Source organism: Tribolium madens, unplaced genomic scaffold (assembly GCF_015345945.1).
Source record: "Tribolium madens isolate multiple individuals breed KSU strain unplaced genomic scaffold, Tmad_KSU_1.1 Scaffold_20;HRSCAF=117;Tcas5.2_LG4, whole genome shotgun sequence".
Lineage (NCBI taxonomy): Eukaryota > Metazoa > Arthropoda > Insecta > Coleoptera > Tenebrionidae > Tribolium > Tribolium madens.
The window spans coordinates 6149604-6177400 of record NW_025400985.1 but is presented as its reverse complement, the minus strand read 5'-3'; the positions used below and the strand labels follow the sequence as shown (position 1 = coordinate 6177400).

General features: G+C 34.4%; 2 protein-coding genes across 4 annotated transcripts; both read right to left on the bottom strand.

The window, feature by feature from the left end:
* Positions 1 to 28: 28 nt before the first annotated feature.
* Positions 29 to 4691, bottom strand: LOC123004635 (zinc finger protein ztf-16). Of its 3 annotated transcripts, none has more exons than XM_044397979.1 (3): positions 4407 to 4691; positions 1547 to 2505; positions 29 to 1498 (listed from the first exon to the last, which is right to left on the bottom strand). In XM_044397979.1, exons 2-3 carry the CDS (start codon positions 2447 to 2449, stop codon positions 794 to 796), a joined length of 1608 nt encoding a protein of 535 aa, XP_044253914.1. In that variant the 5' UTR covers positions 2450 to 2505; positions 4407 to 4691; the 3' UTR covers positions 29 to 793. The 3 variants fall into 3 exon arrangements, with proteins under 3 accessions (XP_044253914.1, XP_044253915.1, XP_044253916.1); XM_044397980.1 differs by lacking the exon at positions 4407 to 4691 and adding an exon at positions 4020 to 4365; XM_044397981.1 differs by lacking the exon at positions 4407 to 4691 and adding an exon at positions 3882 to 4019.
* A 2001-nt stretch (positions 4692 to 6692) lies between these two features.
* Positions 6693 to 26317, bottom strand: LOC123004873 (tumor necrosis factor receptor superfamily member wengen). Its single transcript, XM_044398375.1, has 4 exons — positions 25956 to 26317; positions 16620 to 17106; positions 7885 to 8028; positions 6693 to 7604 (listed from the first exon to the last, which is right to left on the bottom strand). The coding sequence occupies exons 1-4, from the start codon at positions 25977 to 25979 to the stop codon at positions 7513 to 7515; spliced, it is 747 nt and encodes a 248-aa protein (XP_044254310.1). The 5' UTR covers positions 25980 to 26317; the 3' UTR covers positions 6693 to 7512.
* Positions 26318 to 27797: the final 1480 nt, after the last annotated feature.

Below are 27797 nucleotides of genomic sequence, written 5' to 3'. Positions count from 1 at the left end.
TTTTTAAATTGTAAGTGAAACGAAGCGAGACGAAAATTCCATAAAGTTTATTTAACCCTTTCACCAGAATTACAAGAATTTGTAATTTACATTTTGTGTATAAATAAAAAATAAATATATCTATATTTTTGAATGAATTGAAGGAATGTAACATGTCGCCCTAATATCTACACTACAAAAATTTCCTATGAAAATAAAATCCTTATAACATAAAAGAATTTCAATGAAACTAAAAATCATCTGAGTGCAATTTTTTTGTTTAAGGCACTGCAAAATATATTGCACGAAATAAAATTACCATAAAATATAACAATAAATACTGTACAAACTATTTTGTTTCTGTCTCATGGAATCAACAATACACTAAAATGGAATGTATATATAAAATGTAAAACTTAATTCTAATTTATGTAACAATGTAATGAAGCTCCAACTATAAGAGACTAAGCACTTGCTTTACAATATATTTTGGAAAATATCATACTTGTAAATATACCTCTCTCTCTTTTCACTAATGGACGGATATGAGTTTCGAGCAAATCTTCAGGTAATCTTGCTTATAGGCAACCGGTAGGCACTTGGATATTTTTTCCAAAAGGGAATGTTGAAACTAAACGGAATGCTCGTAAAATGTACCCATAAAACCCTGAACTTGTTAAAAAAACAAGAATGCATCAACAATTTCTATAACAAATTATCACATTACTTCATTTTTCCGTGTAAAACTTGCATTGTATGAAACTTGAACAAATCTAAACTTTACAAAGTATGTCATAGTTTAAGTAAATCCAGCCTATTGATGACTTTTACTCAACAAATGCGAATTAAACTCGTAAACATTGCAGCATTGCTCTCCGCAGATATTACATTTCCAAGGATTCGCGTCAGAGTGACACCCTTTATGCAAAAAGTACAAAGTCTGGTCTGGAAATCCGATCCCGCAGAAAATACATTGTAAACTAGACAAGGACCTTTTGCCCATCGCCCGCCACAGGGACGAATCCGACGGTTGTTCGGGCCCCGTCGAAGTGATAGCCCCATTGGTAGTAGTCGCCGTGTCACTAGGCGAAGTCTCAGGATTCTGATTAGGACTCGCGGTGGACCTCCCCCTAGGCGAGGAGTTCATCCGTGAGACAATTTTCCTCTTTAAATCGTCACGAAGTAAGCTCTTTAACGGAGACACTTTGATTAACGAGCTAAGGCTACTTGAGGTTGCTGTTTGCATTTGAACGCTTCCCGAGGGAGAGGTGCTTGGGTTAGGGCCGTTTCGTTTCGAAACATCGTACAATTCATCTCCAGGTTCCTGTTTAATTGGTATTAATGAAATTGATGGTGTTATGTTCGTTTCTTGATCTATTCTAAGGGAATTTGGTTGAATATGGCTGCTGGACGGAGCATTCGAATTGGAATCGGCTGATTGGGGGGAACCAGGACATTCGCCATTTATCCTTTGAGACACTTCGCCGCTTTGGCCTGGGAGGTTCGAACGCTGGTCGTTCTAAACAAACCTTTTTAGAAAAAAATACCAAAGACGATTTGGACTTACAAAATTGGGAGAAAAAACGGGTGCGGGAGCATCGGCCATTGAAATTTCCACGTGCGGTGTTAGAAAATGCATAGGTGGCGTTGCGTTGTCCGTCGAACGAGCCCCCGTGGAATCCCCGGAGTCGCTATAATTCGCTCCGGTGACGCTTACAGACACGCTTCCGGCTAAATTACCCAAGGAAGTCAAAGCACTGTCCATGGAAAATCCCTGTTGGGCCGCTGCAGCAAACAGAGACGCCTGAGACCCAGCCGGTCCTGGATTATCTAAATCAATACCATGTCTATTAAAAAAATGCACTCTTAGACTCTTCATCGAGCCGGCCCTGTAACTACAAAGTGGGCACGACTTGACCAAGTCATGTTGCCCCACATGCTCATTCTGGAAGTGAGCCCTCATGGCAATCTGCCTCTGGAATCCCCTGTTACAAATCGGGCAATGATAAGGCAACGTTTTCGTATGAGTTGTAAAGTGTTCGGCTAGATGGTCCTTCCGGAAGAACCTTTTCTGGCACACTCTGCACTCGTAGGGCTTCACTCCGGTGTGTCTCATCTTGTGGCGTCTCATGTTCGCCCCGTTGCTGAATTTCATGTTACAGACGTCACATTCGAACATCTTCCGGTGTATCCGGTCGGGTGGTGAGTTATTGTTTTCTGTTTCCATTTTGACTTCGTTCGTGGTGTGGGCTTGGGACACGTGGGCTGCTAAGGCTACTTGACTAACGGCTTCAAAGTCGCATCGGGTGCAACGATGAGTGCCTTCGCTGGAATCGTAGTTCGTGTTTGAACCCGTCACACGTTCGGCCTCGTTGTGTTCGGCGTCGTCTTCTTGAGTGCCGTCAGGTGCCTCCTGTGTAGGACCACCACTACCCGAATCTGCCTCATTCTCGGCTGCAGTGTCGGCCATGATCACCGCAGGAACTTGAAGAACTCAGCCAACGCTCTTGGGGATTCCATCAACACCTGAAAGAAACCAGAACGTTTTCTCTCATAAAACATAACACCCAGTTTAACAATAATAAAATTAATAATCTTTATTTTTGCAATAAAAAAACTGGTGTCAACAAAAAGTAACATCTCTTCTATCACTACGCTACAAAGCAAAACATTAATTAAGCATTTTTTTTAATTTGAAAGTCTAATATTAACTGATACCAATTAAAGTTTGTCGTGCCAAAAGTCTGAAATAGAATTCACAAGTTGTTCACAGAATATTTATAAAAAAAAATCCTTGATTTTGATTTTGTTTTTTAATTGTCATTGTTGTCCATATACCTATATATTTTTAAACATTACTATTATTTCGCATTACTACCAAACGCAGAAAAATGTGAACGCCACTAAATTAAGGAAAATAAAGTTGTGGTATGGAGACCAAAATTAAAAAGATGAATGTGCAAAAGATGAGTACATTTTGAAATATATTTCTTTTGGAAAAACAAGAATTTTTTTATTGCTTTTAAATTTATTTAATTATGACCAACTAAACAGGTCTAATCCTAAATTCAACTCTAATTGATAATCTGAAATGTATTATAAATAAACAACTACCACTTTCCTCCCAATCTTGAAGAAACAAACAATAATAAGCCTACTGTGTAAACTTTTACAATGATTGATGTATTTTTAAAGATTTGGAAATCGCTTTATTCCAATGTTTTCAATAGTTGAGTCACTCTATACATAGTCAAAGATAACGATACCCAGATGATCGTATTCTACGGTGATAATTAATTCTAAATAATCGGATTTTATTTTTAGAATTAAGACATGTGGCTTAATGTGGAAACGATTTGAAAGTGATAAGAGATCCATTGAAATACAACAGTTTTAATTTTAAAGCCTAAATATGTAACAGTTGATTCAAAATTTAACTCACAGAAATGTAAACAAACACTCATTTAGCATTCTGAATGTATTTAAGTGCATTTTTCATAAAACTGAAATGATTTAACAAAGAATTGTTTCTAAACTCTTAACAAAAGAAATTTTCGGCTTTCTATCTGTCCAGTAAAATTCCGCACATTACGAAATCGGGAACGTTTGGTAGATATTTTTGCGGTTACTTTTATCTCAATTTTTAGATACTGAGTAATATATTAAGTAATATATTTTTTTCAAGGCGTTGCACCTTTAGTTATGCTTCTCTTTGTGCAAATCCCTTCTTACACCGCTTTACCAATAGACTTAGCTCTTGCGTTAGTTTCATATTACGTCATTGTTTACTTAACTCGGGTAAATTCAATTCCAGTGTGATAATTCCCGGCCATTTGAGAAAAAAATCACTCGTTTACCTGGAGTCTAACGGTTGAAAAGTTAATGGGAAATATGGAAGATACCTAATTAACGTGAGGGACTTTCTAGATTGTTGCGAGGGTCCGTTGGCGCCTAAAGGGCAAGCACCCTGTCGAGCAGCTTTGTTTGTCGATTGGGTAATGTAATGCAGTTGCAAAAGAAATTGTTTGGGAAATACTAACAGAGAAAAACTGTGAAGGAGCGCAAATTCTTTCGGCCAGTCCGACCTATATCCGTGTCCACTTTCCAAACACCAATTAAAACTTTTTAAGAGGCCTGTTAAACTAAACACACTATTACATCACAACGTAGTACACAGCACTCGATCGAAAAGTGATAATTATCGAAAAATTGATGAAGAAACGGCTAGAAGCGTGGCCTACAAAGTTCGCAACGTCAACACAGCACAAAAGTAACGTTACATTTGGGAAACGAGGACCCCAACCAGACGTCCCGATTGAGTGCACTGCACTTAACTTTATGCACTACATATCAACAAATTGAAACTAGCAACATAACCTGTACACAATAGGCATTCTGGCATGCTAAAACAAACGTTTTTCACTTACGTGCAACTGATGCTCGATACGTCCGACTCTATAAACTACATTTAAAAAACACCTGTACAACGTTTGACCGCTTTTCGGCCATTCCAGGCTGACCTGTCGGAGGAAGTGGGATTGTGAGCCGACCAGGGCCGGATTCGCCCGGCGCAGCCACGCTGTCATCGGGACTTATCACCAACAAATCGTGCGTGAAACGCCCGTCATTATCAAACATCCACCGCAAACAACATAAATGTTTCACGTACGGTTCATTAGAAACAAATCTCGGGACAAGGCCGACGCGACTCTCGGGTCACTGTTTCACGCATTGTGCGTAATGCGGCCCTGGGTTAGAGATGTGTGCTACATTATTCGCGAACACCATTCCCAACCACCTGCTGTAATTGCATTGCGCCATAATTGCAGAGATTAAATTGACAAGTTTTCTTGGTTATTTATCACTAATTATAGAGTTTTTGTGTTATGGATTCGGTATTCGGTTTAGGTTAATTAATGAATAGTGACACATCTCTAAAGGGGACTGGAATAGGTTGTAGCGGGCTTTTGCGGTTCAGTTACTGCCGTCTTGAAGCACAACAGGTGTGTTGTTATTCTTGGCTTGACTTTGGGACTTACACCTTGCCTTAGACATTGTGTTTTTATGTAACGTTTAACAATGACGTTTTTTATTCAGACCCGTTTTTTTATTTTTGGTTTACAATATGCATTTCCACATTAAAATTCTATATTTTTTAAAATTCATAGTTTTTTGTGTTCAAACGTTATTCCTGAAATTTTAAAATTTTATTCATAATAGTTTCAAGAATTTAAGTTAGAAAATTGTCGGGAAATTGTATAATTTACTTTAATGCTAAATATGCTTTTTCGCGCTTTTCGGTAGGTAGTACAGTGCTGTCCTCTATAGATACCTATCTGTCGAATAAATTTCCTGTACTTGTTTGAAAGACGTGAGCAGTAGATGGCGCTTGATATTTTGAAACTAAAATAAATGATTATTTTATAAATACGTATTAAAAAAAACAAATCTCTAGGTAGCAAAAGTTAAACGTAACATACACATACAGGCTGGATTATGAAAAACGCCCCAAGGCATAGCTGCATTATTTTTGAACATATGGCAATACTTCTTAGAACAAATTTGCTTTTTAAATGGAACATCCTAATTATTTTATTATTTTTAGATTCCTCGTTAAATTGTTTCTTAATAAGCTCACTATTTATTATTTATCTCTAATTTTTGTTTTTAGGCAATTAGAATTAGAAAATTAAATAAAATAAAGTAGGCTGTGAAAAGAATCTATGTAAGACTAGCGAACGACTGATAAAAAACTGTTAAATTTTGATCAAATAAAAGTAATGAAATTATGGTTCGGAGCGTTTTGTATAATAATCCAGCCTGTATAAACCAAGTTTAAATAATAAAAGTAATTTCATTCTAGTAAATTAAGTAAATTAAACGTTGGTCAAAGTAGGAAAAATTGTATTGGAATGGTTATGGGACAATTTTAAGGCACCAAAATTTAATTTAGGTAAAATATTGTATTTTTTTATTGTAATTTTAAATTTAAAAGATGACTTTAAAATACATAGTTAACAAAGACTAATTAAAAAAAAATTAAAATTCACAATTTATAAACAACTTTTAGTGTAAGTATATTTGATTATTATCAACTTGCTACAATAAACGCCACGGTATATTTTACCATGAATTCTCAAAATTAAAATTTTTACTAGTCTTAGTTTTGATTTTTTACTTATTGCCTGTAGCTCATATTTTACTTCAAAAGAGTTGTTTTAGTCCATTTAGTTTCTAGAACTTACTGCCTGTATAAATCTTTATAAAAGTCTAATGCACGAACGTTGCTGACGTTGCCGACGTCTGTTTAAGGTAAAGTCGGATATAATAATAACTAATAATGTTCGTCTAACTTCATGTTCATTATTTATTTTAATCTAGTTTACGCTAGAAGAAAAAGAAAATACACAGTCAAAAAAAGTTGACGTTACTTCCTTCAGTTCCGGTCATAATCTAAACAAACAAGCTGAAACTTCATTAAAATTTACGTATTTTCGTAAATCTTTCAGTTTTCTTTGCTTACCTTATATTAAGCTACCTGATGTATATTTTTTGCTAACTTTGGATTAAATTTGTTTATTTTTTATAATTTCTTGTGAAATATTAATCCGGAAGCCATTAATACTGGTGTAACAGTAGCTGAAAAAGAAAAGTCAGTAACCTCCGCTCAAACCTTATTTGCTTTTAACGTCGGATGAAGTAAAACAAAATAATAATTGTGACGACTTTACTTACACTTACACATTATACTGATGATAACATTGTCCAAGGGTACAATAAATAATCTATACAACAGCATTGTAAAGGAAACGGATTTGTACTACTAAAACTACAACATATCTACATCAATAAAGAGACAAAATAAAATGTTTTGTACTACCGTCCCTATACTAAATATTTATAATACAAACAAAGGTACTTCGTAATTAGTAATACTAAAATCAGACATTTGATGTCTCTTATTAAAAGTAAAAAAAAAATGGAACTGCCTTCTAATTAAAAGAAAATATTTTTACGTTAACAGTTTGATACAGGAAGGAAGTAATTTAAAGGACCGGAAATTGGTTTCAGTTCTTTAAGACACACCTGCCCGTGTTCGTTAACGTGTAACATTCCACGTGCATGTGATACGAATTTTCCAAAATTTGACGAAATATCGAAATATAAATATCCAGATGCCCGATCCGAGTCCATCATATTTTTAGAAGTAGTAGGTATATCTAAATCCTTATGCCAAGAGTTCATTCATACTTCGGTCTAGACTTTTTACTTTGATTTATTTACATCTGATGCCAAGAAGTCTAAATTTAACTAAATCTAATTAAAATAAATAGCATTTTATTGGCAATATTTTACAGAAATTAATTTTAATAAATAGCGTTTCGATATCTACATAAACAAATAGCTGCGGGACTATTTAACGTAGAAATAAACACAGTCACCGATTATTTTCATGGTCCGCAAAAACAGCTTCTGGTCCGGTCCTGCAGGCCGGCATGTGCAACGGATCCGGCCGGGGCCACCCCTTGTTTACTATGTCTTTCCGCTGGTGGCTGGAGAAGCGCTTGTTTCTTCGATATATACGTTGCCTCTTTTCTCAGATCCAATCTTGGTGTCCTTCCGTACTGTAACAGGAAATATTCAACATCACTCATTCCAAAATAACTCGGCTAGTAGCACTCTTTGCGACACATTCAGACTTCCTGTCAGGTTTCGGGCTCGCCTCAATTAGATTCAGGAATCCCAATTTAATTCGACTAACGCGTCGGAAATAGGTCCGTTAATAACGCGGCCCGATTGAAAATCTCACTGGAAAGTGAGCTAATAAAATGTGAGTATGTCGCGTGCTTCGACTTGCTCAGATTACATTTAATGGCTACATGTGTTCATTATCTGGAATCTTACCGCTGAGCAGTTGTTCTAAATAAACACATCTGTTATTGAGGTAGTTTCCGTCGGTGATTGGACCTATCCGAGGTTCTAAAATTTCACCCTTTTCGCTAGACGACGCTGCCATTAAACTTAACTTCGCCGAAAGCTCCTCCACATCTGCAAAGAGAAATGCGAATTTACAAACAACTTCAATATTTTTCACTTTAAAACCAGAACCACTCATCCCTTATTCATGAGACAATTATTTATCAGTTTATTCAGATGTGTAGTTCAAGACGTTCAAGGCGAGAAACGCCACGGAAAATGTACAACGCACGGAAGAACTGATGTGGTGTTTTATGAAAAAAAAATCTACGAATATTGTTTAAATTTTTTCAACTGTTTTCAATGTTGTCTAGTCAAAACTAAAGTTTTCTAATTAGGTTACGTAGTTACCTCCAATTGGGGTTATTTCATTAGGTAATTTATGGTCCAAAATAAAATTTTTTCCCAATTTCAAATTATTTATTATCGGGTATCGGTTTCGGCCAATTTGGACTTCATCAGCCCTACGTCAAGAGAATTTCACATTAAAATACTTCACAAACTTTACCATTACACATCAAGTTACATACATATAAAATTAAAATTAAAATCAATTAAAACTGCCCTATTTGTTTATTCTTGCTGTCCCATAGCATTTTAATTTTATATGTACCTAATATATTTAATTTGATGTGTAATGGTAAAGTTTGTAAAGTATTTTAATGTGAAACTTTCTTGACGTAGGGCTGATGAAGGCCAAATTGTCCGAAACCGGTACCTGATAATAAATTTGAAATTGAGAGAAAATTTTATTTAAATAAATAAATAAATAAATTACCTAATAAAGTTTTTTAGTCTCCCAAAATAAAAAACTGTAACTTATTTAGATTCGTATTTTTCGCTTCCTAACAATCTTAGCTCATAATCAGAAGTTGGAACACTGAAAATCTAAAGGTTATTATTAAGTATTTCAAAAACTACTTTTGCAAGTTTCGTGACCATCAACTCAAAGTTCTGTGAATTCATTGTCGCAATAAAAAAATCAACTTCAAAAAATTGAAAATCCTGTTCCGGTATTTCCTATACTCAAAAATACAACTGTTGACTTTAGATTTTCTTATTATTTGTAAACGTGCGTATTCACAGTTTACACTTCTTCCGCTGAAACTTCGCCAGTTTCATAAATTGCGCACTACTTCGCCTAAATTTTCTTAATTCCAGCAATTTTCCACAAGCATTCTATAGGTTGTAACGATTTACCATATTGTGGTTGGCGGGTTTCCAACCGTAAACAATAATATGCGAGTTACTCCATTTACTGATTCTAATACGAAAATATACACGTGTGCAGAAATAAACCGTATAGTAGCATAGGTAATCCGCGGAAAAAACCTTTCAACAGTCGTTCTGTCTAATAATATCCCCAATAATTATAAAAGAAGGGAGCGCTCTTTAAATCATTAATCAACAACCTCTACATGCGCATAAAACAATTTTTCAACCTTATTGACACACATGTGGCTTAAAAAACTGTAACTCTAGCACGTCTTAAATATTTATCAGACTAAAAATAGGGGTGGGGTGCCGTAGGTCATTCCGACTTGTTTTATTTCCAAATATTACCTAACCCAAAAATGAAAATAATCTGTATCACCACTAGTAAAATTTCTTCTTCCATGAACTGAACTTCCGTCAACCGTTTCTCCGAAATAGATCATTTTTACATCCTGCTCGATCAGCACGTCCGTCGTTTTCTACAAACATTTTCTTGGGTTTACGTTAAAAATTGAAAAGTGTATGCAACAAGTTGGTATCTAAAGCTCTATTTTCACACCGGAAATATAATATATAAAAAGCTTTGAAAATTCCGACGTAAGTTCGAGAAAAGCATATATTAAGTTTACCTGACACATGCGGTAATCCATCAGTGTCAGCGCAAGAAGTCTCGATTAAAAAATAAATTTAAACGCATTTTTCGTAATGGAACAGAAAATGGAAGAGTTGTATTTTTAAATTAATGTCCGGAAATCAGCCACTTTACAAATGGATTTTGTGAATTGAGTAATCAAACCTTTTATCGGTCATTATTAATATGGCGGAGTTAAATATCCGGGAATTATTCGGCTATTTTTAAAGTCATATCGATTCTAAACTAATTTATAGTCACTTAAAATTTTAAATATTTATTTTGCTGCTTCCAAACTAAAAGGCTATTAATCATTTCTAAGTTTAGTTTATTTCAGAACTAATTGCAGCTCTGTGAAAATCGCAATTGTTTAATCCACCTTAAGAGTCAATATAAGGAAGCGACATCTTCCGCTTCCGGCTAACTTATCACATTGTAATTCCATGCTTCACGAAATTAGCACAAAAATAAAAACATATAAATAGGGATAAAAATACTTATTAAATTTATATTTTGGGTGTCTCAAAGCTAATATACACCGGAATAAAATTAGAACTCCTATTAAACTCTTCCAGTAATTATGATACCACTAAAAGATCCTGAACCTGATCCAGATCTCCCCAATTTATTATTCCAAGCCTGTTCTCTGTAGTTAATTTAAATTTCCCGCTGATTAAACCGTAAAAACTTTGAACTTACGCTGATTGTAGTAACAATACATAACGGTTGTCAATTTTATCTAACAATTTGTATAAATAACAGATTATTCCATAATCTTGTTCTGATGTCAAATAACTGTAATTTTTAGTGTAAAGTGAACTGGCAAATCTACAAATTTGCGATGTTTCCTGGTCCAAAATATTTTTAATTTATGAGCCGTATTTTTCTTGTCGCTGATAACAAAAGTCAATTTATTTTTGTATTTAAAACGACAACCACACCAAAAAATACCGTTGTATGTAGTCTGAATCACGTGGCAAATTCTAGCGCCATTATAATGCAGTTAGGTATTAGGTAGAAATATGCAGTGTCGATACACGTTTGGAATTTAAACAATGGTTCTGTCGAAACATTTTTAAAAGACTTAGAGACATCAATGTACTATAATTAGCGCGATTTTGGCCCGATACTGTAAACAATTTCACCATTATTTTTCCATAGTCTGGTGGTCGTCCAAAAGCTTGTTTTACACCTGTATGGCCCCACGGGGGCGACACAGTGCCATTATTAACAAATTCCATTAATACTGATGTCTCAAGTGTCACATTTCTGCGTGCAATTTCTAGAGTTATGAATTTTTCAACTGTGGCGGATGCCGACACTTTCGATAATAGGTCGTTATCCTTTCGAATTAAAGGGCCAGCTGTAAACGATTAATTGTTTACAAGAACTTCACACGTGTAATAAAATCATAAAACGGAAATGGTTGTTCTTATGCCATTTCTTTTGTATACAAGATGCAGAACACGCGAGGAAAACGCTGTCGATCAACATGCGTAATGCACATGGTGTAAGTTGTGGACTTTACGTAAACACAGGAAGATAATCCTCAATGGTCGCTTTATACAGATGAGACTTCAGTTAATGTGGTTATCAATGACACACATTACGAGAGCCATAATTATTAATGTATGTCAATATATGGAAATGTTATCTCCAATTGCTTCCATGGCCGCGTTTGCCCAATATGGTGGCATTGCGTTGATTTGTTCCCACAGGTGCAGAACTGTCATGCTTTCTGGGTTATGAGAAACATAATGAAGTTTCTGATTTATGGAGTCGAAAAAAAGTTTATTTCCCTTTCTGTAATAAAACTCGATTTAGAACCGAGTCCTAAGTTGTTGCTCTCCGTAATCTTTATTCACTTAACTTAACCACATTCACAATAATCTTCTTATTTTCCGCTCTTAATAAACGAGCGCTGCATTTTTAAATAAACTGAACGCAACAAATATTCTAGTCTATCGATCAATTATTGTCATTAACGGGTTATGTATGGATTCTAATAGGTAGTTTAATAGACATTTGTATGCAATACAGACCCACCAAAAACATCTCCAGGTTTTATTATCACCGAACCATTTATCTGATTTAAATTTGGAAAGCGTTACTTCTCACACTTTAAAACTGCTCATAAACTTTTAAGAAAGGCCCATTGATATAAAATAATGTTCAATCAATTTGTATTCTACAAAGGTATAAAATTCATTGTGGACATTAGGTACTTGTGTATGTATAAGTCATACTCATAATAAAAATTGCATCTTGATGTTCTCTCCTTGAAGATAATTTTGATTCTAAATTTTAGTTATTTTCTGCAACCAGCAAATTAGATTAATTTCATAAAAATATCTATATTTTACTACTGGCTTAGCGCCAACTTGAATTAATTATTAATTAGTTTTTAAAAAATATGTTATTTATATGACACACTTATGTCCTTGTGTGTTATACATCAATGAATACTCGTGAACTATTCAGTTAAAATCGCCATAGTTTTTGTAGTTTGTAGTTTTTTATTCCTCTAACGTTGAAATAATATATAAACTTGTTGCACAAATAACAAAACGAATTTCTACTCGCATATTTTCAAAAAAAAAAATTAGACTTTTAAAACTCTAGGGAAAATGTAATCCCTTCAAATCGTGAGTGCAAATATTTGCTTTCATTTGCTTTTTAATCTGAAATCTATGTTGTTTTGCATTTTGCAACGTCTTAAAACAAATGTGTCGCTTCATAATTTGTTATTGTTTATAAAAATACTTTTGAACGTTGTAACTTTCACACACATTAAAACGTATTATTGTATTTTAGATTTAATAAATCGTAATTGTACTATCATAGAAATAGAGTAAATTTTTGTACGCATATTTTATGTTCCCACATTTTGTCAACAGTTGCCTTTTTATCATTAAATAAACTACTAATATGGTTGGTTCAGATGAATTGTATGCACTTCCTAAATATAAATTAATTGTCATTCAAAGTACATTCGGATCCCGGATAGAGTCGGTCTGTTGATAACCGTCCATCAGGTATGCAAAAACGAATCAAAGTACGTGTTCATGGTCCAAACTTCCGAAAATCAACTTACTCCTGGTATATTACAATATATGATCGAAAATAATTCTGGATATGCAGAATACATCAGTCCAAGTAAAAAGACTTAAAAAAGCTCAGCTGCTCAGCAACATCATGCAAACAAAGGGTAGTAAAAACAGCGTTTTTATATTTTTTTATAATTTAAACAAAACCCTTTCTGCACCATGTACAGCAATTTAAATTTAGATTTCATTTTGTTTCTAGGGAATACTATTGTCTGAAAAATCTGGTGAAAGAATGTGTAGACAGTAACAACACGATTGTTGAAATTCAAGTAAACTGGATATGATTTATTTCAAACATTCTTTGTCGACAAGCTTATTTAAACTGGATGCTCGAAATTTATTTTTTGTGACTTCTATTTACACAATATCAGATTCAGACAACCCAGAACTGATATGCAATTATCGCCGTGGGTGTGTAAAATTGAGAACGGTTCAAATTGGCATGTTTAACTTAGCCGTGTCAAAGTTGAATGACGATGGTGATTTCATAAGCTGTCCTTTCAAAGGTTTCTTTTTTTTGAGCATCTGCGGGTGCATTAATATTGCACGCTTTGGGTCTGTTGGCAGAGACACATTTTCTTGTCTTTGTCGACTTTTCGAATCCCTCATTTGTAATTTTACATACGAGCTGTCCGCATTTGCACGCAGAAAACATGACGAAATATGAAGTGAATGTTGATTCCGAAACACTTGAATATGCATGTTCGACATACAAAAAAGGATCAAATTTGCAATGAAATTTTTCCAAATGATAAATTACAAGTGGTAGTATTGGACAAACAGGTAGGTAAGACACACAGGTAAAACAATAGTGTTCGAGATGAGCGTATACGTCACTTCCGTAGCGGCGAGGCCGTGGATATCCGTGCTTAGAATTTCGATTATTCTAATCGGAAGCACTTCTTGTGGTCGTGCTATTCTCTAGGTATCTTTAATTCACTTTGCTGATTTGCCGACTCACGGCGAAAAGCCGTCCACAATTTCCCCCCGTAATCGAATAAATCACGACTGACGGGCCTTGTTGTGACCCTAATTTTCAACGAAACAACAGTTTATCATAATCAATCAACGGATTGGTTTGTTTAATTTCAACGTTTTGTTGGAGGCCTTCCAGAGGATAAGGCATATAACGAGTTTTTTATATTCTCCTGCCGTGTGTGTCGCTGCGTTAGCAATGGTGCCGAATTCAGAAGGCCTCGTCGAGGCCAAATTGCAGCAAGAATGACCATATTTTGGAAAATAACAATAAAAACATATTTTTTTACATGCCCAAATAAACACTTAGACCTAGTTGTTTCTGTTGACCTAAATATTTAGCTGCTTAGTCGTCGGACTCAAATCAAATTTCCATAATGGTGGAACAAAAACAATTAATCTTGTTGAAAACCACCTCCGCTTTCAATTATTAAAGGTGTTGACACTCGAAAAAAATCTGATTATGTGTTTTACCAATAAAGCCCCACTTGTTACTTGTTGTAATGTAATCCTACTAACTAACACGCCTTAATTTAATTTATACGAGTGTCTTTTTGCTCTCGAGTGAATGATTATAATTGTTCTGGACGCTGAAGCATGGCTTGTTTACAAATTACAGTTCAATGTTGCAAACAAATTAATGGATTTGTGATGTAAATGTAGCTGTTCAGTTCAAAGTAATGAAAGGTTGGCTTTCAAACCGATTTTGATGATTGTCGACCACCTGAGCAAATCGCATGTAAAACCACAAACAAACCACATCTGTGTAATGTTTTGAATTAATTACACATATCGAGAAAATGTAAATGAAATCTTCGACTTGTAATTAGTGACAATTAATGTAATGGCTAACCTTATGTCATCGTACTTAATGTAAAACAGATGTTTGTAATTGATACAGAGGCTTAGGAGGATTTCTTGGGTTTATATGATAGTCGATTGGTCTGTCGTTGATGGAGATTTAAAAAATAGTCAGACGCGTTCTTCGAAAATAGTAATGTGACATTGCCAAGTGAGGATCTTGACAATTTGGCAAGGCTGGAGCATCTCTAAATCCGGAGTGTAACAAGCAATATAACCACAACGAAAATTTACAGTCTTGAACAAGATTTATACAAATGAGCATAAAAAATATTTTTTTGGGCTTGACGTTGCACCTGCGACACTGATCTCGTGAAATATCATGTTTCACTATATTTATCATTTCGGGTTTATCACCATTCGTCATGTAGTGTCGCGATTTTTGACACGACTGTTCTATTTCCAACAGTTCCAACAAAGGAATATTTTCGCTACTATTTGTGTAACTGTCTGCAATGTTGAACATTCCGAGCGATTTTATCGAGCAGTTTTAATAACAACCAACCGTAAATCTGAAACTGAGACGTCCATCACACTGCTCACAATTGGAAAATGTTCCCGAGCGTCTTCATCATATTAAAGTAATTTATCGCGCCTCATTATTAAATCTTCACCCGGTATTAGGCTCGTAAATCAGTTGGGCTTGGCGGGTCTGTAATATACATCACCCGTCCCACTTCTGATTAATTCAAATTCAATTTTCCCGCCGATTTTTTACAAAAAACGAGGTAAATTTAACCGGGCCCGTAAATCATTCACCTCTCGTAGATCGAGAAAATGACTTCAAAGAGGTAAAAGCTAGCTGCTTTTACCCAAATAAAAACATACACCGAGTAGTCTTTAAATAAATCCGGCGCGAACGTAAATATTCACCTTTGCCTTCGTGCAATTTTAAATTGCAATCTCGAAATGGATGACTTAGATTCGACTAAAACGATAAAATTATTTACTTCTATGCTCAATTTGTGCCCCAAAGCGCTCTGTAGGGTTTAATCAGTGCCCCCAAGGGCCCACGATACGGGCCCTCTTGTCGTTTCCGTCAGATGGTGCGATTTCTGATTTTGATATTGTTCCGGATGGTCTTCGACTTTATTACAAAATCGGATCTTGCAAGACGAGGATATGCTGTCTCAGAAATTGAATAAACCCAATTCAAATAGATAATAAAATAGTTATTTTTGTTACAAGTATTTAAAATACAGTTTTTACGGACGAATCGTTGATGTTTCTAGACGAGGCGAAGCCGAGTCTGACTAATGTCAGAGCAAAAATTTCTCGAAAATAGTGAGCTTCGAATTTTAATCATCATCATGCCAACATAGGAACCAGACTATTTGTTTTGTCCGTAAAGACTGTATTTTAGGTACTAGTACCCGTATTATTTGTCTCAATTTGGGGACTCGAATCAGTCCTTAAAATAAGTATTTTTGGGAGCGGATACAAAAAATAATAAATAGTGTAAAAAGTTACATTTCTTTTGCCAAAATTTTCACACACTACATAAATATAATGGTGTTATCTTTTTGTGAATGCTGGTATATTTAGCGATAGTGGAAAAGTGCTTAAACCGTTAACAGTACCGTTAATATGGGTACCATCAATCATGACCCGAACTGAAATTGACATTTATGTAGGCTTGCAAATTACCTCTTGGAGATTACAGATTTCAGGCCAGTCTAACATGTGTTACTGTATGTTTTTTATTGAGACTAAACAACACGCGAGGAAGAAACTAGAGCCATAAAAACATAATAAATGACTGTCTAATTAAATAATGACCGTGTAGAGTAAATTCCACCACAGCTCTTTATGTAAGAAGAATGAACATTTGCATGAAAGACAGCGTAGGTATTATACATTTTTATGTGACTTACCGGCATCAAAAGTATCCTTGAGTCGCCTCCACTGCTTCGCTTGGTGCAGCGAATACAGCGTGATGGCTAGAAAAAACAGAAAGCAAGCGAAGACCGCCGAGCTGAGGGCGATGGCTTGCCAATCCCAGACGAGCGTCTCGGCGCTAGAAAACGGTGCCTCTGTACTGGTGATTTCGAAATCACCCTCAGAGTGATTATTCATCGTCCCTTCATGATTGCCAGAATGTCTTCCTCTATGAACGTGTTTATGTCTATGGGGGTTGCTCGGTTGGATAGACTTGAGGAGCTCTTTGATGGGTCGACATAGTGTATCGCGATGCAGTTCGCACGGACGAACGACAATATCACCTTCCCCGCACAATGTACAATTCACACATGACTCTAATTTCGTGTTGAAGTATTGTCTGCTTTGGACACAAATCGACGCTGTACTCATGCACACCAAGCTTGAGATCACCAACAAGGAACCATACCCTGACACCATCACCTGGAATCAGAATTGTAATGGTAGGAGGCTTCGTTTTTTTTAGAATTCGGCGGTAGTAAAAAAAAATTTATACTTATATTTAATTTTAATTAACATACACAGTAAAATACATAACAATTTTTTGCTATGTTGACTATAACAAGAAAGTAATTTTTCAGTTAAAGTTGTAAAAGTCTCAACAAAATAAAGACGCCAGTTCATTTATATACACAGCAGTTTTTTAATTTGAAGTTGTGTTGTTGTCAGCGACTCATCACAAACATTTCTGTGAGCTTCGCCTCGGAAATATTAACGCGACTTTTTACGATTTGTACTTATTAAATAATGTCCCTGAGCTATTGTCCACCCTTTTTACAAAGAGAGGAGTTTTTTGTTGGTTAACGAGGTCGCGCTATTCATTTTAACTTGCGGATAGATACTTGCATCGTTATTTTTCAGGAAGATGTCACGGATAATTATTTTTTGACAAGGTGCAGATTAATGTCGTTAGATGCTTTTTTCTCGTCTGGAACTGCAAAATAATTACCGCCGATTCAACATGCTTAAAGTTTCATTTTGTGAAAAACTTGATCAATTATTGGTCGAAGCTGTGAACTAGACGCGATCGTCACGGTTTAGCGGACTCAGTTTTCTATTATATCATCGTTTTTTCTTGCGGAAAAAGTTTGTTTCATCAGTTCGACCGATTGGACTTGAGGGATACGTTAGAAATGGCGTTAACGTACTGGAAACGCTTTAAAAATTCCCTCGGACACTAAATCTACAATTCACGTTACATTTGCTGGAAGTTCCAATCTTGTTACGATACCACCAAACTATTATTATGGAAATGATTGCGGCGAAATGAAAATTTTATTCTGTTTATAATAAATTTACATGAAAATGGACAAGCTTTACTTCTTATTTCCTTTTTCTTCCAAGTCTGTAATCATCACATCGGAGATTTACTTACTGGAAAAGCTATTTCCAGGAATGGAAACCGCGAGATAATCACGGCTTATTTTAAAAATAAAGGAACAAATAACGATGACATTTCCAGTTTTTTAATTTGGTAATAATGAAGCGTTTGGTATAACACTGCATTATTTTCAACCCAACTGGAAAAGAAATTTAATTAAATTGTTAAATAAAGGTTTAATGAATCAGGGGAAAATTAGAGAAACAGTAATGTACGCCACGATATCAAAAAGAGAAAAGAATAAAAAATGAACAGATCATGGACGATTCTAATTTAGAAGTCTTTGTTCAAAAATAATCCGAATTTGTTCTTCGAGGAACTTTTTAAAAATAACTGCATGTGTGCACAAAACAAAAGGATTAAATGTGTCGTTACAATGTAATACGACTTGTTATTTATGTATTTCCTCAAAGCACTGCCAATACATTTAGCATTTAGGAATGCCCATCTGGCGAAAAATTGTTATCATAAACATATTTCCATGTCGTTAATTTTCAAACGTGAGAAGGCAACCGGTGCATTAAACTTGTTTAAAATACTAGCAGTCGGTTTATTTATACTTAATCTTGCTCCCTGTTACTGGAAATCAGAGTAAAACTTTGTTATCTCGAGTGCTGTTGAAGTTTTACCGAGATTCTATAGCCCACGAAACCCGAAACCCTTTCCTGGTGCAAGAACAAAATATTCAAAAAAGTCGATCAAGGCCGTTTTTTGCCCCATTCTAAGATAATAATAGCACCTATAATAATATTTTCAACTCTAATGTTTGATTTGTAATAAAAAAATTAAAAATAGCCCTCTAATCATAAACATATTCTGTCTGGGTCGTAAAATTCCAGGAAAGTTTTCATTACACAGCTGATATTATTTTCATATACCCATCCACAATAAAAAAGTTCCATTTTATTATTTATGACTTCCTGAGCTTGCAGAAGCTACCTAAGGGGTAGCTAAATTACTGTTGGCTGTCTGGACAGGTGCTAGGCATTGTTCAATTGAGTTATCTCGGATATTTTACGTTTAAGTAAATATAAATCTTCCGAAATTTATTCTGTTTATAAATTAAAGTTTAAGTAATCGTTTCCTCGAATTAAAATGTTATAATTGTACTAAAATAAAATTAAAAAACTGTTTATCCCAAACTGACCTCTTTACATTAAGGTTACCTAAATATTTAACCCATTTTGTGTATTTTCGTAAGATACAGCCAATTTGAAACCAATTGTCTGGTATTAATCGTTGAAATTTTTGTCGGAAATCATCATTAGTGCCACATTTACTCAAGACTGGCAACACTCCCAGATGTTTAAATGGATGACAATAGAGAAACATGCACTAATTTATACACAGCAAGAGCAGACGGCTGAATGACAAGAAAACATTCATTATTTTGAGACTTAACACCAGGCGATTATCATTCCATCTGCGATTTGAATTTTGCAAAACAGTTCGACAAATCGCACGAATTTTGCGAGGTCGTCGACTTTGGTTCACGTCACAAATATCAATTTATTAATAATTTTCGAAGTGAAATACGACAGCGTACTAGAAATCACAAATCGACCAAAGACGAAAATTATTCTAAAATTAAAATTCTTCAAAGATACCGACAGATGAAAGTAGCTTTGCTGTTTCGAGGGCCGACTCATTTAAAACCTAAACTAATAAAAACACCTACGGCTCATTTTTATATCCTCCAGAGTATATTGTTTTCAGCAAAATCATATTTCTTTACGGTGATGACAGTTTATTACTATACCCACCAGATATTTAATTCAGGCAATAAATTATTAAAAGTATTTAAAGTACCCCAAAAATCACTCCAATTTATGTTTGTGTGTGATTTATGGCAAACTAAGAATTCTCTACAACAATGATTATAGATAGACTCTTGTTCATGAACACCACCCATAAAACCCCAAACAGTAGCTTTTTCTCCAGATGGCTCAGCTAGTTTCAAGCCGTCCGCAATAAACTATTCCAATTCTGAGGGTAGCAGATTTTACTGTCATTTTGAATTTAATGCGAATAAGTAAGTTACTAAGCCACAAAATACATGAATTAATGTAATAGTCATTTAGTCAATTTAATTCGCATTCAAAATTCATAAAAGTAAAAGAGTTCTTCGTGTTATAAAAAATGCATATTAGTAAGAACTCTAGAAATAAATAATAAAAAAATTAAGACGAGGTGTTCAATCCATTAATGAACTTTGTCTGATGTTAAAAATAAATTAAATTAAATGTTTCTGCTTTAAAATACAGTCTCCATTTTCAATAAGCTTCTTTTATCCTGTGTGTTATAACTCATTCTGCGTAAGTGTGTTAAAAAATGAACACCATTTATACTAAAGTGCTTGTAATACATCGCCAGAAACATCTTACTTTTAGTCTTTGATACACACAGTATCAATCACTTTCCTCAACCCGAAACTAATTGAAAAAGACGACATTACTTAGAACCAAACCCTTTGGCTGTATTTTACGATTATAAAGCGATCTTTCTTTAAAAAATGTAAATACTTCCAATTTGGTGATAACTCGAAATGATGTGTAAGTTTAAAGCCGCTTGGCGGGTGAATTTACGGCACAGAACATTTCCTGAGATAGGGTGGGTAAAATGTGCCTTTTTATTGAATGTTAACGGTCAGCCATTATTTATAAACCGGGGGAGTGTCACATCAGGGTTCGGGTTTGGCATGCGTGGGTGCCTTATGCATCAGTAAAATCTCGCGAAATGTCCACAAATAGCACCTCGAGATTATCTATAGCATAAAACAACAGTAATAGTCGCGTAAAACGTCGAAAATAAACAGAGGGCAGACGTCGCATCGTTCTTTAAAATCTGTGGTGTTCTTTGAAGCATCAAGTCATGCTGTTTGCATTAGCTGAGGTTGTTGTAGGCCGTGGTGCTTTTGACATATGGTTACCATAATACCGTCACCAGGCAACGGTCGCTCCTTCCTTTCCTGCCTGCCTTTCATCTAGCATTATTCCAGGCGAAAAGAAAAAAATAACAAGCCATAAAATCAAACCACAATGTCTTTTGACACCTATTATCCACTTGGCCCAATTTGTGATTCGCGCTGTTTAGCATTCAACACGTGTATCGCAATTCGCTATCTATAAACTGACAAGCAAGGGCAGACAACGAAATTGTTTGTTTGGAATGTTTTAAGCTCGGCAGCCCCCCTGTGTGTTGGAAACTTCCACTGCGGACGTAAATATGGGAAAATATCTTGCGATCTTGCCAAAGTGGAACCAAATGTCGGACAAAAATGCCAAAATTGTATCGGGAAAGAGTTGGTCCAGATGGTCCAAAAAATGATGCCGGCTTTAAAGTCAGGAATGTTCATAATTACACGGTATTTTGAATTAGAGAAAAGATGTGCACCGGAAACCTTAACAACATCCTTAAAGCCAGACATTGCGGCAATTAGCGTTGTTATCGACCAAGTTGGTTCACCCCACATGGACAAGAAAACTCTAATCAACATCATTTTCGATAATTTAATGAGTTAGCGCTTGCTATTTTCAAAGGCCATAAAGATAAATCATCAACAATGTCACGATGATTAATAGCGACCGTTTAGGACGTTTTATAGGAAAAAGTAAAACTGCCTCCTCGAAGTCAATAGAACTTGGATAATTAATGAAACTTGGCAATAATTACACCAATTAATTCCAAACTTTCACGAATTTAAGACTCTTCGAACTCTTCAAAAATCTTCTCAAGTGGCAACTTCCGCCGTAGTAATTTCCCACGCTTCCTATACATCAGTGCCGCGAAAATTAAAAAGAATATTGTAACTTGATCATCTCGTTTAATTATGAGTTTAATCAATAACCATAACATAAATTTCTGGAGAGTTTCGAATGGGGTATAAAGTGTAGACCCTGTGCTAACAAAGCTTTACTAAGACATAGTGGTATTATAAAGCTTAATTAAAGCTCTGCGGTTGAGTCGCGAGGATGGCATAATTTCCCGCCACAAGTTGCACCTATTCCGGAAAAAGTCATTTTTGGGTAATTAATGACCGCATACAAGTTACTAATTAGTTTAGGCCGGAATTGAATTTTCCCCAAGGAAAATTTGCTTCAACACGTTTTATTTCTTTTGTGAAATTTTCCTTCGCATACTGATGTAATTCAATAAGGCAAGTGGCTGTAGCTCCCGGCTTTTCTGTGTCTTATTGCACACATTGATGCTATCGGGAAATCAATGGCGATTTTAATATAGATATATTCCTCGAATTTTATTCAACAAAGGAAACTGGAAAAGCGAAAGAAGGCTTCCATTGGATTTGTTAAATCAAGTATGAGATGTCCGTACAAGTGTATATAATGAATGTTAATTAAACCGAAAATGGAAATCTTTAATGAAAAATCGGGATGAAGGACAGGTTAGTGCTCGCTTGAATATTAAAGAACTGTGATAATCTATGCAAATCCGGGTGAATAAAAGAAAGATTTATCAAGATGTCGGGATGCTTGATTGAGTAAATTTTCAGAACTCGATAATCTTCATTTGTTTGCACCCTCGAGTGTTTTCCCCAAAGAACGAAATTCGAAATATGTAAATAAAACTCCTGTCGGAACTGTTGCCTTAACGATAAAAATCTCAAAAATTTCAACGTTTCTCATTGTTCGCTTGCAATCTGTCTGAATCTAGTATTAAATGTACACGTGTACAATTCCTAACATGGTATAACTATTTTTATTAGATTTGCTTTTTCTGAGTAACAACAAGCAATAAAAATGCAAATAATGAGTCAGTTGTCGCGAACAAGATTTGGAGCACTTGATACATAATTTATAAGCGCAATGTAGCACATAAAAATGTTCACCACAAGGTAATAACAAAAAAACGAAATAGTATGTTAACCAAATGGAACAAAGCGAAATACCATACTTTTATAATTTCACAATTTTGACCAAGTTGGGTTTTGTCAAGTGATAAATCACTTTCTCTTTGTCGCAGGGTGCAACAACCAGGTTTGTGCAAGAATAAAAGTCAAGCATGAGTCAAAAATTTATTGGCGCAAATATTAACACTTTTTTAAAGCGTTGGCAATGTTGGACAACTGTGGCATTGGAGCGTCAAATTACATTAAGGACTTTTCAACACAAAATTAAATTTGTAAGCCTTCACTTACTGTATAGTCGTTTATCTAGTGTTAATGAATGATACAAGGTGAATAAAAAGTATGGAACGAAGAGGTTCTTCGTTAACTATAAACTTTAGGAAAAAAATAATTAGTGTAGCGTAAAGTACAATTAAAATGTGACCGTTTATCAAAAATAACATTTTTCTAAATTCCTTTAAGTTCGGAAAAATCTTCGAGGTGAGCTTGAAACGCAAATTTAACCATTTATTAAAAAAGAATATACTGGTTAAAAAAACAATTTTATTTAATTAGAAGTCATTTTTAGATTATAGACTTTAATTTAAAAAAAATTGTAACAGTAGGGTGCCATTAAAAAATTTCTTTTTTGCAAAACTAGAAAACTAAAATGAATGAACTCTTGATTCTATACTTTTTATTCACCTTGTATAAATATTATGAGTTATACAGTTTTTTTTTTATTAGAATAAAATTTGTCCAAGTCTTGGTCATATTTTATATTATATAAACTTACGGACCTACATAAACATACTATTTTAGGTTTTAAATGCTAGTAAAAATGCTATAAAGTTTTAAAAAAGAGTTTGAGAATTGTACCTGTAATTCTATAGAAAAGCATTAAATTACACTTAACGTCAATTCGAATAAATAAGTGTGACAAAGTAAAATAAATTATCAGTAATAATTTATATATAATCTTTTATGTACTAAGGGCCAGTTTCATAATAGAATTAAAGGTCTCGTACTTTAAAGTTCATGTCGATTTAGAATGTGAAATTTTTGTCAACAAGTCCGTAGTAATCAGCACATTCTAAACAACATTTTGAAAATTTTCCCTAGTTTCTGTCATGAATCTACACGAGATTAAAAAGAAATTAATTAATTAAACATATTTTCATTATAATAAAAATTCAAAAGTCTATTAAAAAAATAAAAAAATGACAATTTGTCTTTTTTATCTCATATAAAAATATGCTCTTTCATACAGTAAAAACAGTAATTAAAATAAATAATAATACGTTTCCGGGCGGTATCCTAGACAACAAGAAACATGTTGAAAAAAATCTATCTACAAAAATTTCGAGTTAAATTTTGCACTTTGGCTCCATTTATTTCTGTTGGAACAATAATTTTCCAATTTTCTTTGCTACAGGCTATTAGAAAAGGAAACAAAGAAGCTGTATCCTAAATTGTAACTTTGTTTAGTGTTATTTGTGGCTTTCGAGTTGTCAAATTTTTTTGGCAGATAGAAGTTTTTAAACATTTTTTTAGTACTCTGGGAAGTGACTACCCAATTACGCACTGTTAAGGAGGCGCGCAATTTTCCGCAGAGCCTGTATTTAAAACTTTTGAATGTCAAATAATTAGAACTTAAAAAAATGGGAAAATTTAAAATATGCATTAAGAAAACCTACTCTAACACAAGCACTAAAATCTAGATGTAGAGCGATGAGTGTGAAATTTTTTTTCTACTGTTGACAGAAATTAGAAAATGTTTTAAGAATTGTTAGAAATACTATATCTTTAAGTATAGACAAAAGATATCCAAAAATGATGACAATAAATAATATCACTGCATCGCCAAACTATAGAAGCAAATTTTCTAAACTCCATGATTTTATAATTTTTATTTTAGTCGGTAATTACTTTACAAGTAAATAATGTAGAGAAAAAAATTATACTTTAATTATGCAAATAATAATAATTTAATAAAAAATATATAATTTATGGAATAAATAAATTGCACGATGAAATAAACAGAAATTTACACTCAATTAAGTATTTTTTAATCACGTTCGATCAATTATTGACATTATAATTATTCTATATATTTGCACCTAATTTGCATATTTTTTAAATCATTTTAAAATTCATCAAATACTATTACTGTCATTATGTACCACAACTAGTGACCTTCTAATACTTGTTTTTGTCATTACGTCTTTAAATCATAGTACATTATTTACTTCCACAAGGCCGCTTATTTTTAACTGCAGTATAGTATATTTAACTAACTACAAAAAATTTGATAACCAATTAAATTGAAACCTGATTTTCAAGCATTAGAGGCCGTATGTAGCTAATTTTTCACTGTTAAAACTGTTAATAAATTATGATGCCTCATTTGCACGATATCTTCGCAATAAAGCAACTTCTCGAGATGTTTTAGAAGTCATTTGAAGTCAATATTTCAAACATAAGATCGACTTCACGCGTTGCCAGGGGAGTCTAGTTAATTAATTCAAGAAATTATTTTGTGATAAGTAGGAGGACTATTAGGTTTGGGACGGTGTTGTAGCGTGTAATATACCTTGGCACGGTGTGTTATTTATAAGTTGTTACAAATTTAATTAGTTTTGGATGCGTGAAAAATTACCCTAAATAAGGGACGTTATTTGAGGCACTTGACCTGTAAGTCGACGTAATGGGGCCATATGGTCTTGTTTCTTTAATTTATTGAGTAGCTTCAACAATCTCGAGATTTAAACGAGTAATAAGCCCCATTATCTAATTTATATTATTGGACAGCAAACAAACAAAAAAGTTGGAATTATCAAGAGAAGCTTGATTTTCTTAAAGAATAAATTACCCAACAATGGGAATTTTATGTATTCAGATTTTTCACTTGTGGGTTGTGGAGTTTCCTTTATTCAGTGGCGCAATAGAATTGGGAATTAGTGAGAGTTTTTATGGTCTTCGGGCATAACAACGCGCCATTAATCGTGATTTAGAACCCGAATTTAACCACCCCAATTTTTTTCTTACCTTGAAACTCTTATGAACCTCCATACGTGCGGTCCAATCGAATTTATCTCGTACAAATTAATAAACTAACAAAAACTCGCACACTTCGACGCCACATATTACTCAGGAGCGCGCGTCTTTTCCACTTGACGTCGTGCGTACTTCTGTGAATCGCAACTTCAGTATAGCGGGCTTTATTTCAAAATTAGCTTTGAGTTCGTGAGTAGCCGAGTCGACGCGAAAATGTAATTTGTTGTTTACACAAAAATTGACTTAAGAACACAACAGCAACATCCTGCACTTAGCCATTGCAACCAACATCGATTTTTCGGACATGATTAATGCGTGGTCGGCACAATTTTGGAAGCGTAGCGGTCGTTACACGCACATCTAACAACTGAAGAAAGCTTCCAGCGGTGCTGAAGAAGTTAAGTCCTAGTGGGGGTAAGGGCTGCAAACCTACTCGACGAATTTTTCATTGATTAATTTTTATTAGAAGCCTGCTTTCTTATAAACCGATAAGTAAAACATATTTGGAAGTTTTGTCAACTTTCACAGATGCCGTCACCGAGCTGAATTCCAAACGCACAACTTTGCGATTTTCTCTTTAATTACGAAATTCTTCGGCTCGAACTATAACGGGGATAAAAAGTCAAAGAGATACAAGAAACGGGATTAAGCAATAACATAGATTTGCTAGTTTATGATGCCTGTGTCAGGGTGATAAGCGATATATGAATGAAGGTTTTAAGAAAAGAACGTAAGAATGTCAGTGTCGTATTCAATTAACTACCTACAAGACTGTTTCTTGTATTCAAATGAGTTTACATTGTTAAAAAATATTTCAACTTTCTTTGTAACAATAATTGATTGTTCTCTTCTTTGCGTGTTTCATTGTCTCAATTATCTCAGATTTTACGGCTTAAATATTTTATGTTCACTCGGCTTTGAAATGGAACAGCAAATTTGCTCACTTGTAATAAAATTAGAATATTCTACAGCCAATAAATAGGTAAGACACAATACTAAAATTTATTCATCAGAGACTTAGCAAACTGAAGTATTAAATTAGGCGTGACTTAAATTTTTATTGTAGTGTACCTAGGGTTTCCGTTTCATTTTTATTCAAGAAAAACGTCCTAAAACTCGCAAAATTTGATCCTATTAATCCTGTTATTAAATTCATTCGACGTCCTCCAATTCCACCCACATTTACTTACACGTATTGACATTTCTTCTCCTATTTTTATGAGTGTTAGATTTCAGTAGTGGTGATGGCAGGACCAGTAGAATAAAAGCTCTCTCTGCGATCCTAGAAAATATTATATGACATAAAACGTGCTTCCTTTTAAAACAGCTCAAAGCACGTCTACTTTCAAATGGCCATTTAGTTAAAAACGAGTCGTTAGGAACAAGTCGTTTTTAACTAAATTAAATTGTGTCTTTCACGACGAAACATAAAACACAGTTGAGTTCATTTCAGATTTGAAAAAGGAAGATTGTGGTTTGATTTCGCTCTCGCAAATCAGTAAATGACGTGCCAATGCTTCCAGAAGAGGCACATAATCGATTTTCTTTTTTATGATGTAAAAAGTAGTTGTTCAAACGGTTTTGTAGACGGATGCTAGTTCTAATAGAATGACTCTCACACGCGTTTCAGAATGAAAAGTCTTGACGTCGAGGAAGATTAGATTATAAGGATTGCGGTCCTGAAAAATTGAAAAACTACGCGTGGAAATGACTTCATCTTCAAATATTTAGACGTGCAAGCTGTTGGAAAGTCTAGAGAACGTGTTGAATGCAGTCAACATCTTCAATGAGCAGATAAAAACGCTTTTTTAATAAATTGACAAGTAATTTTTT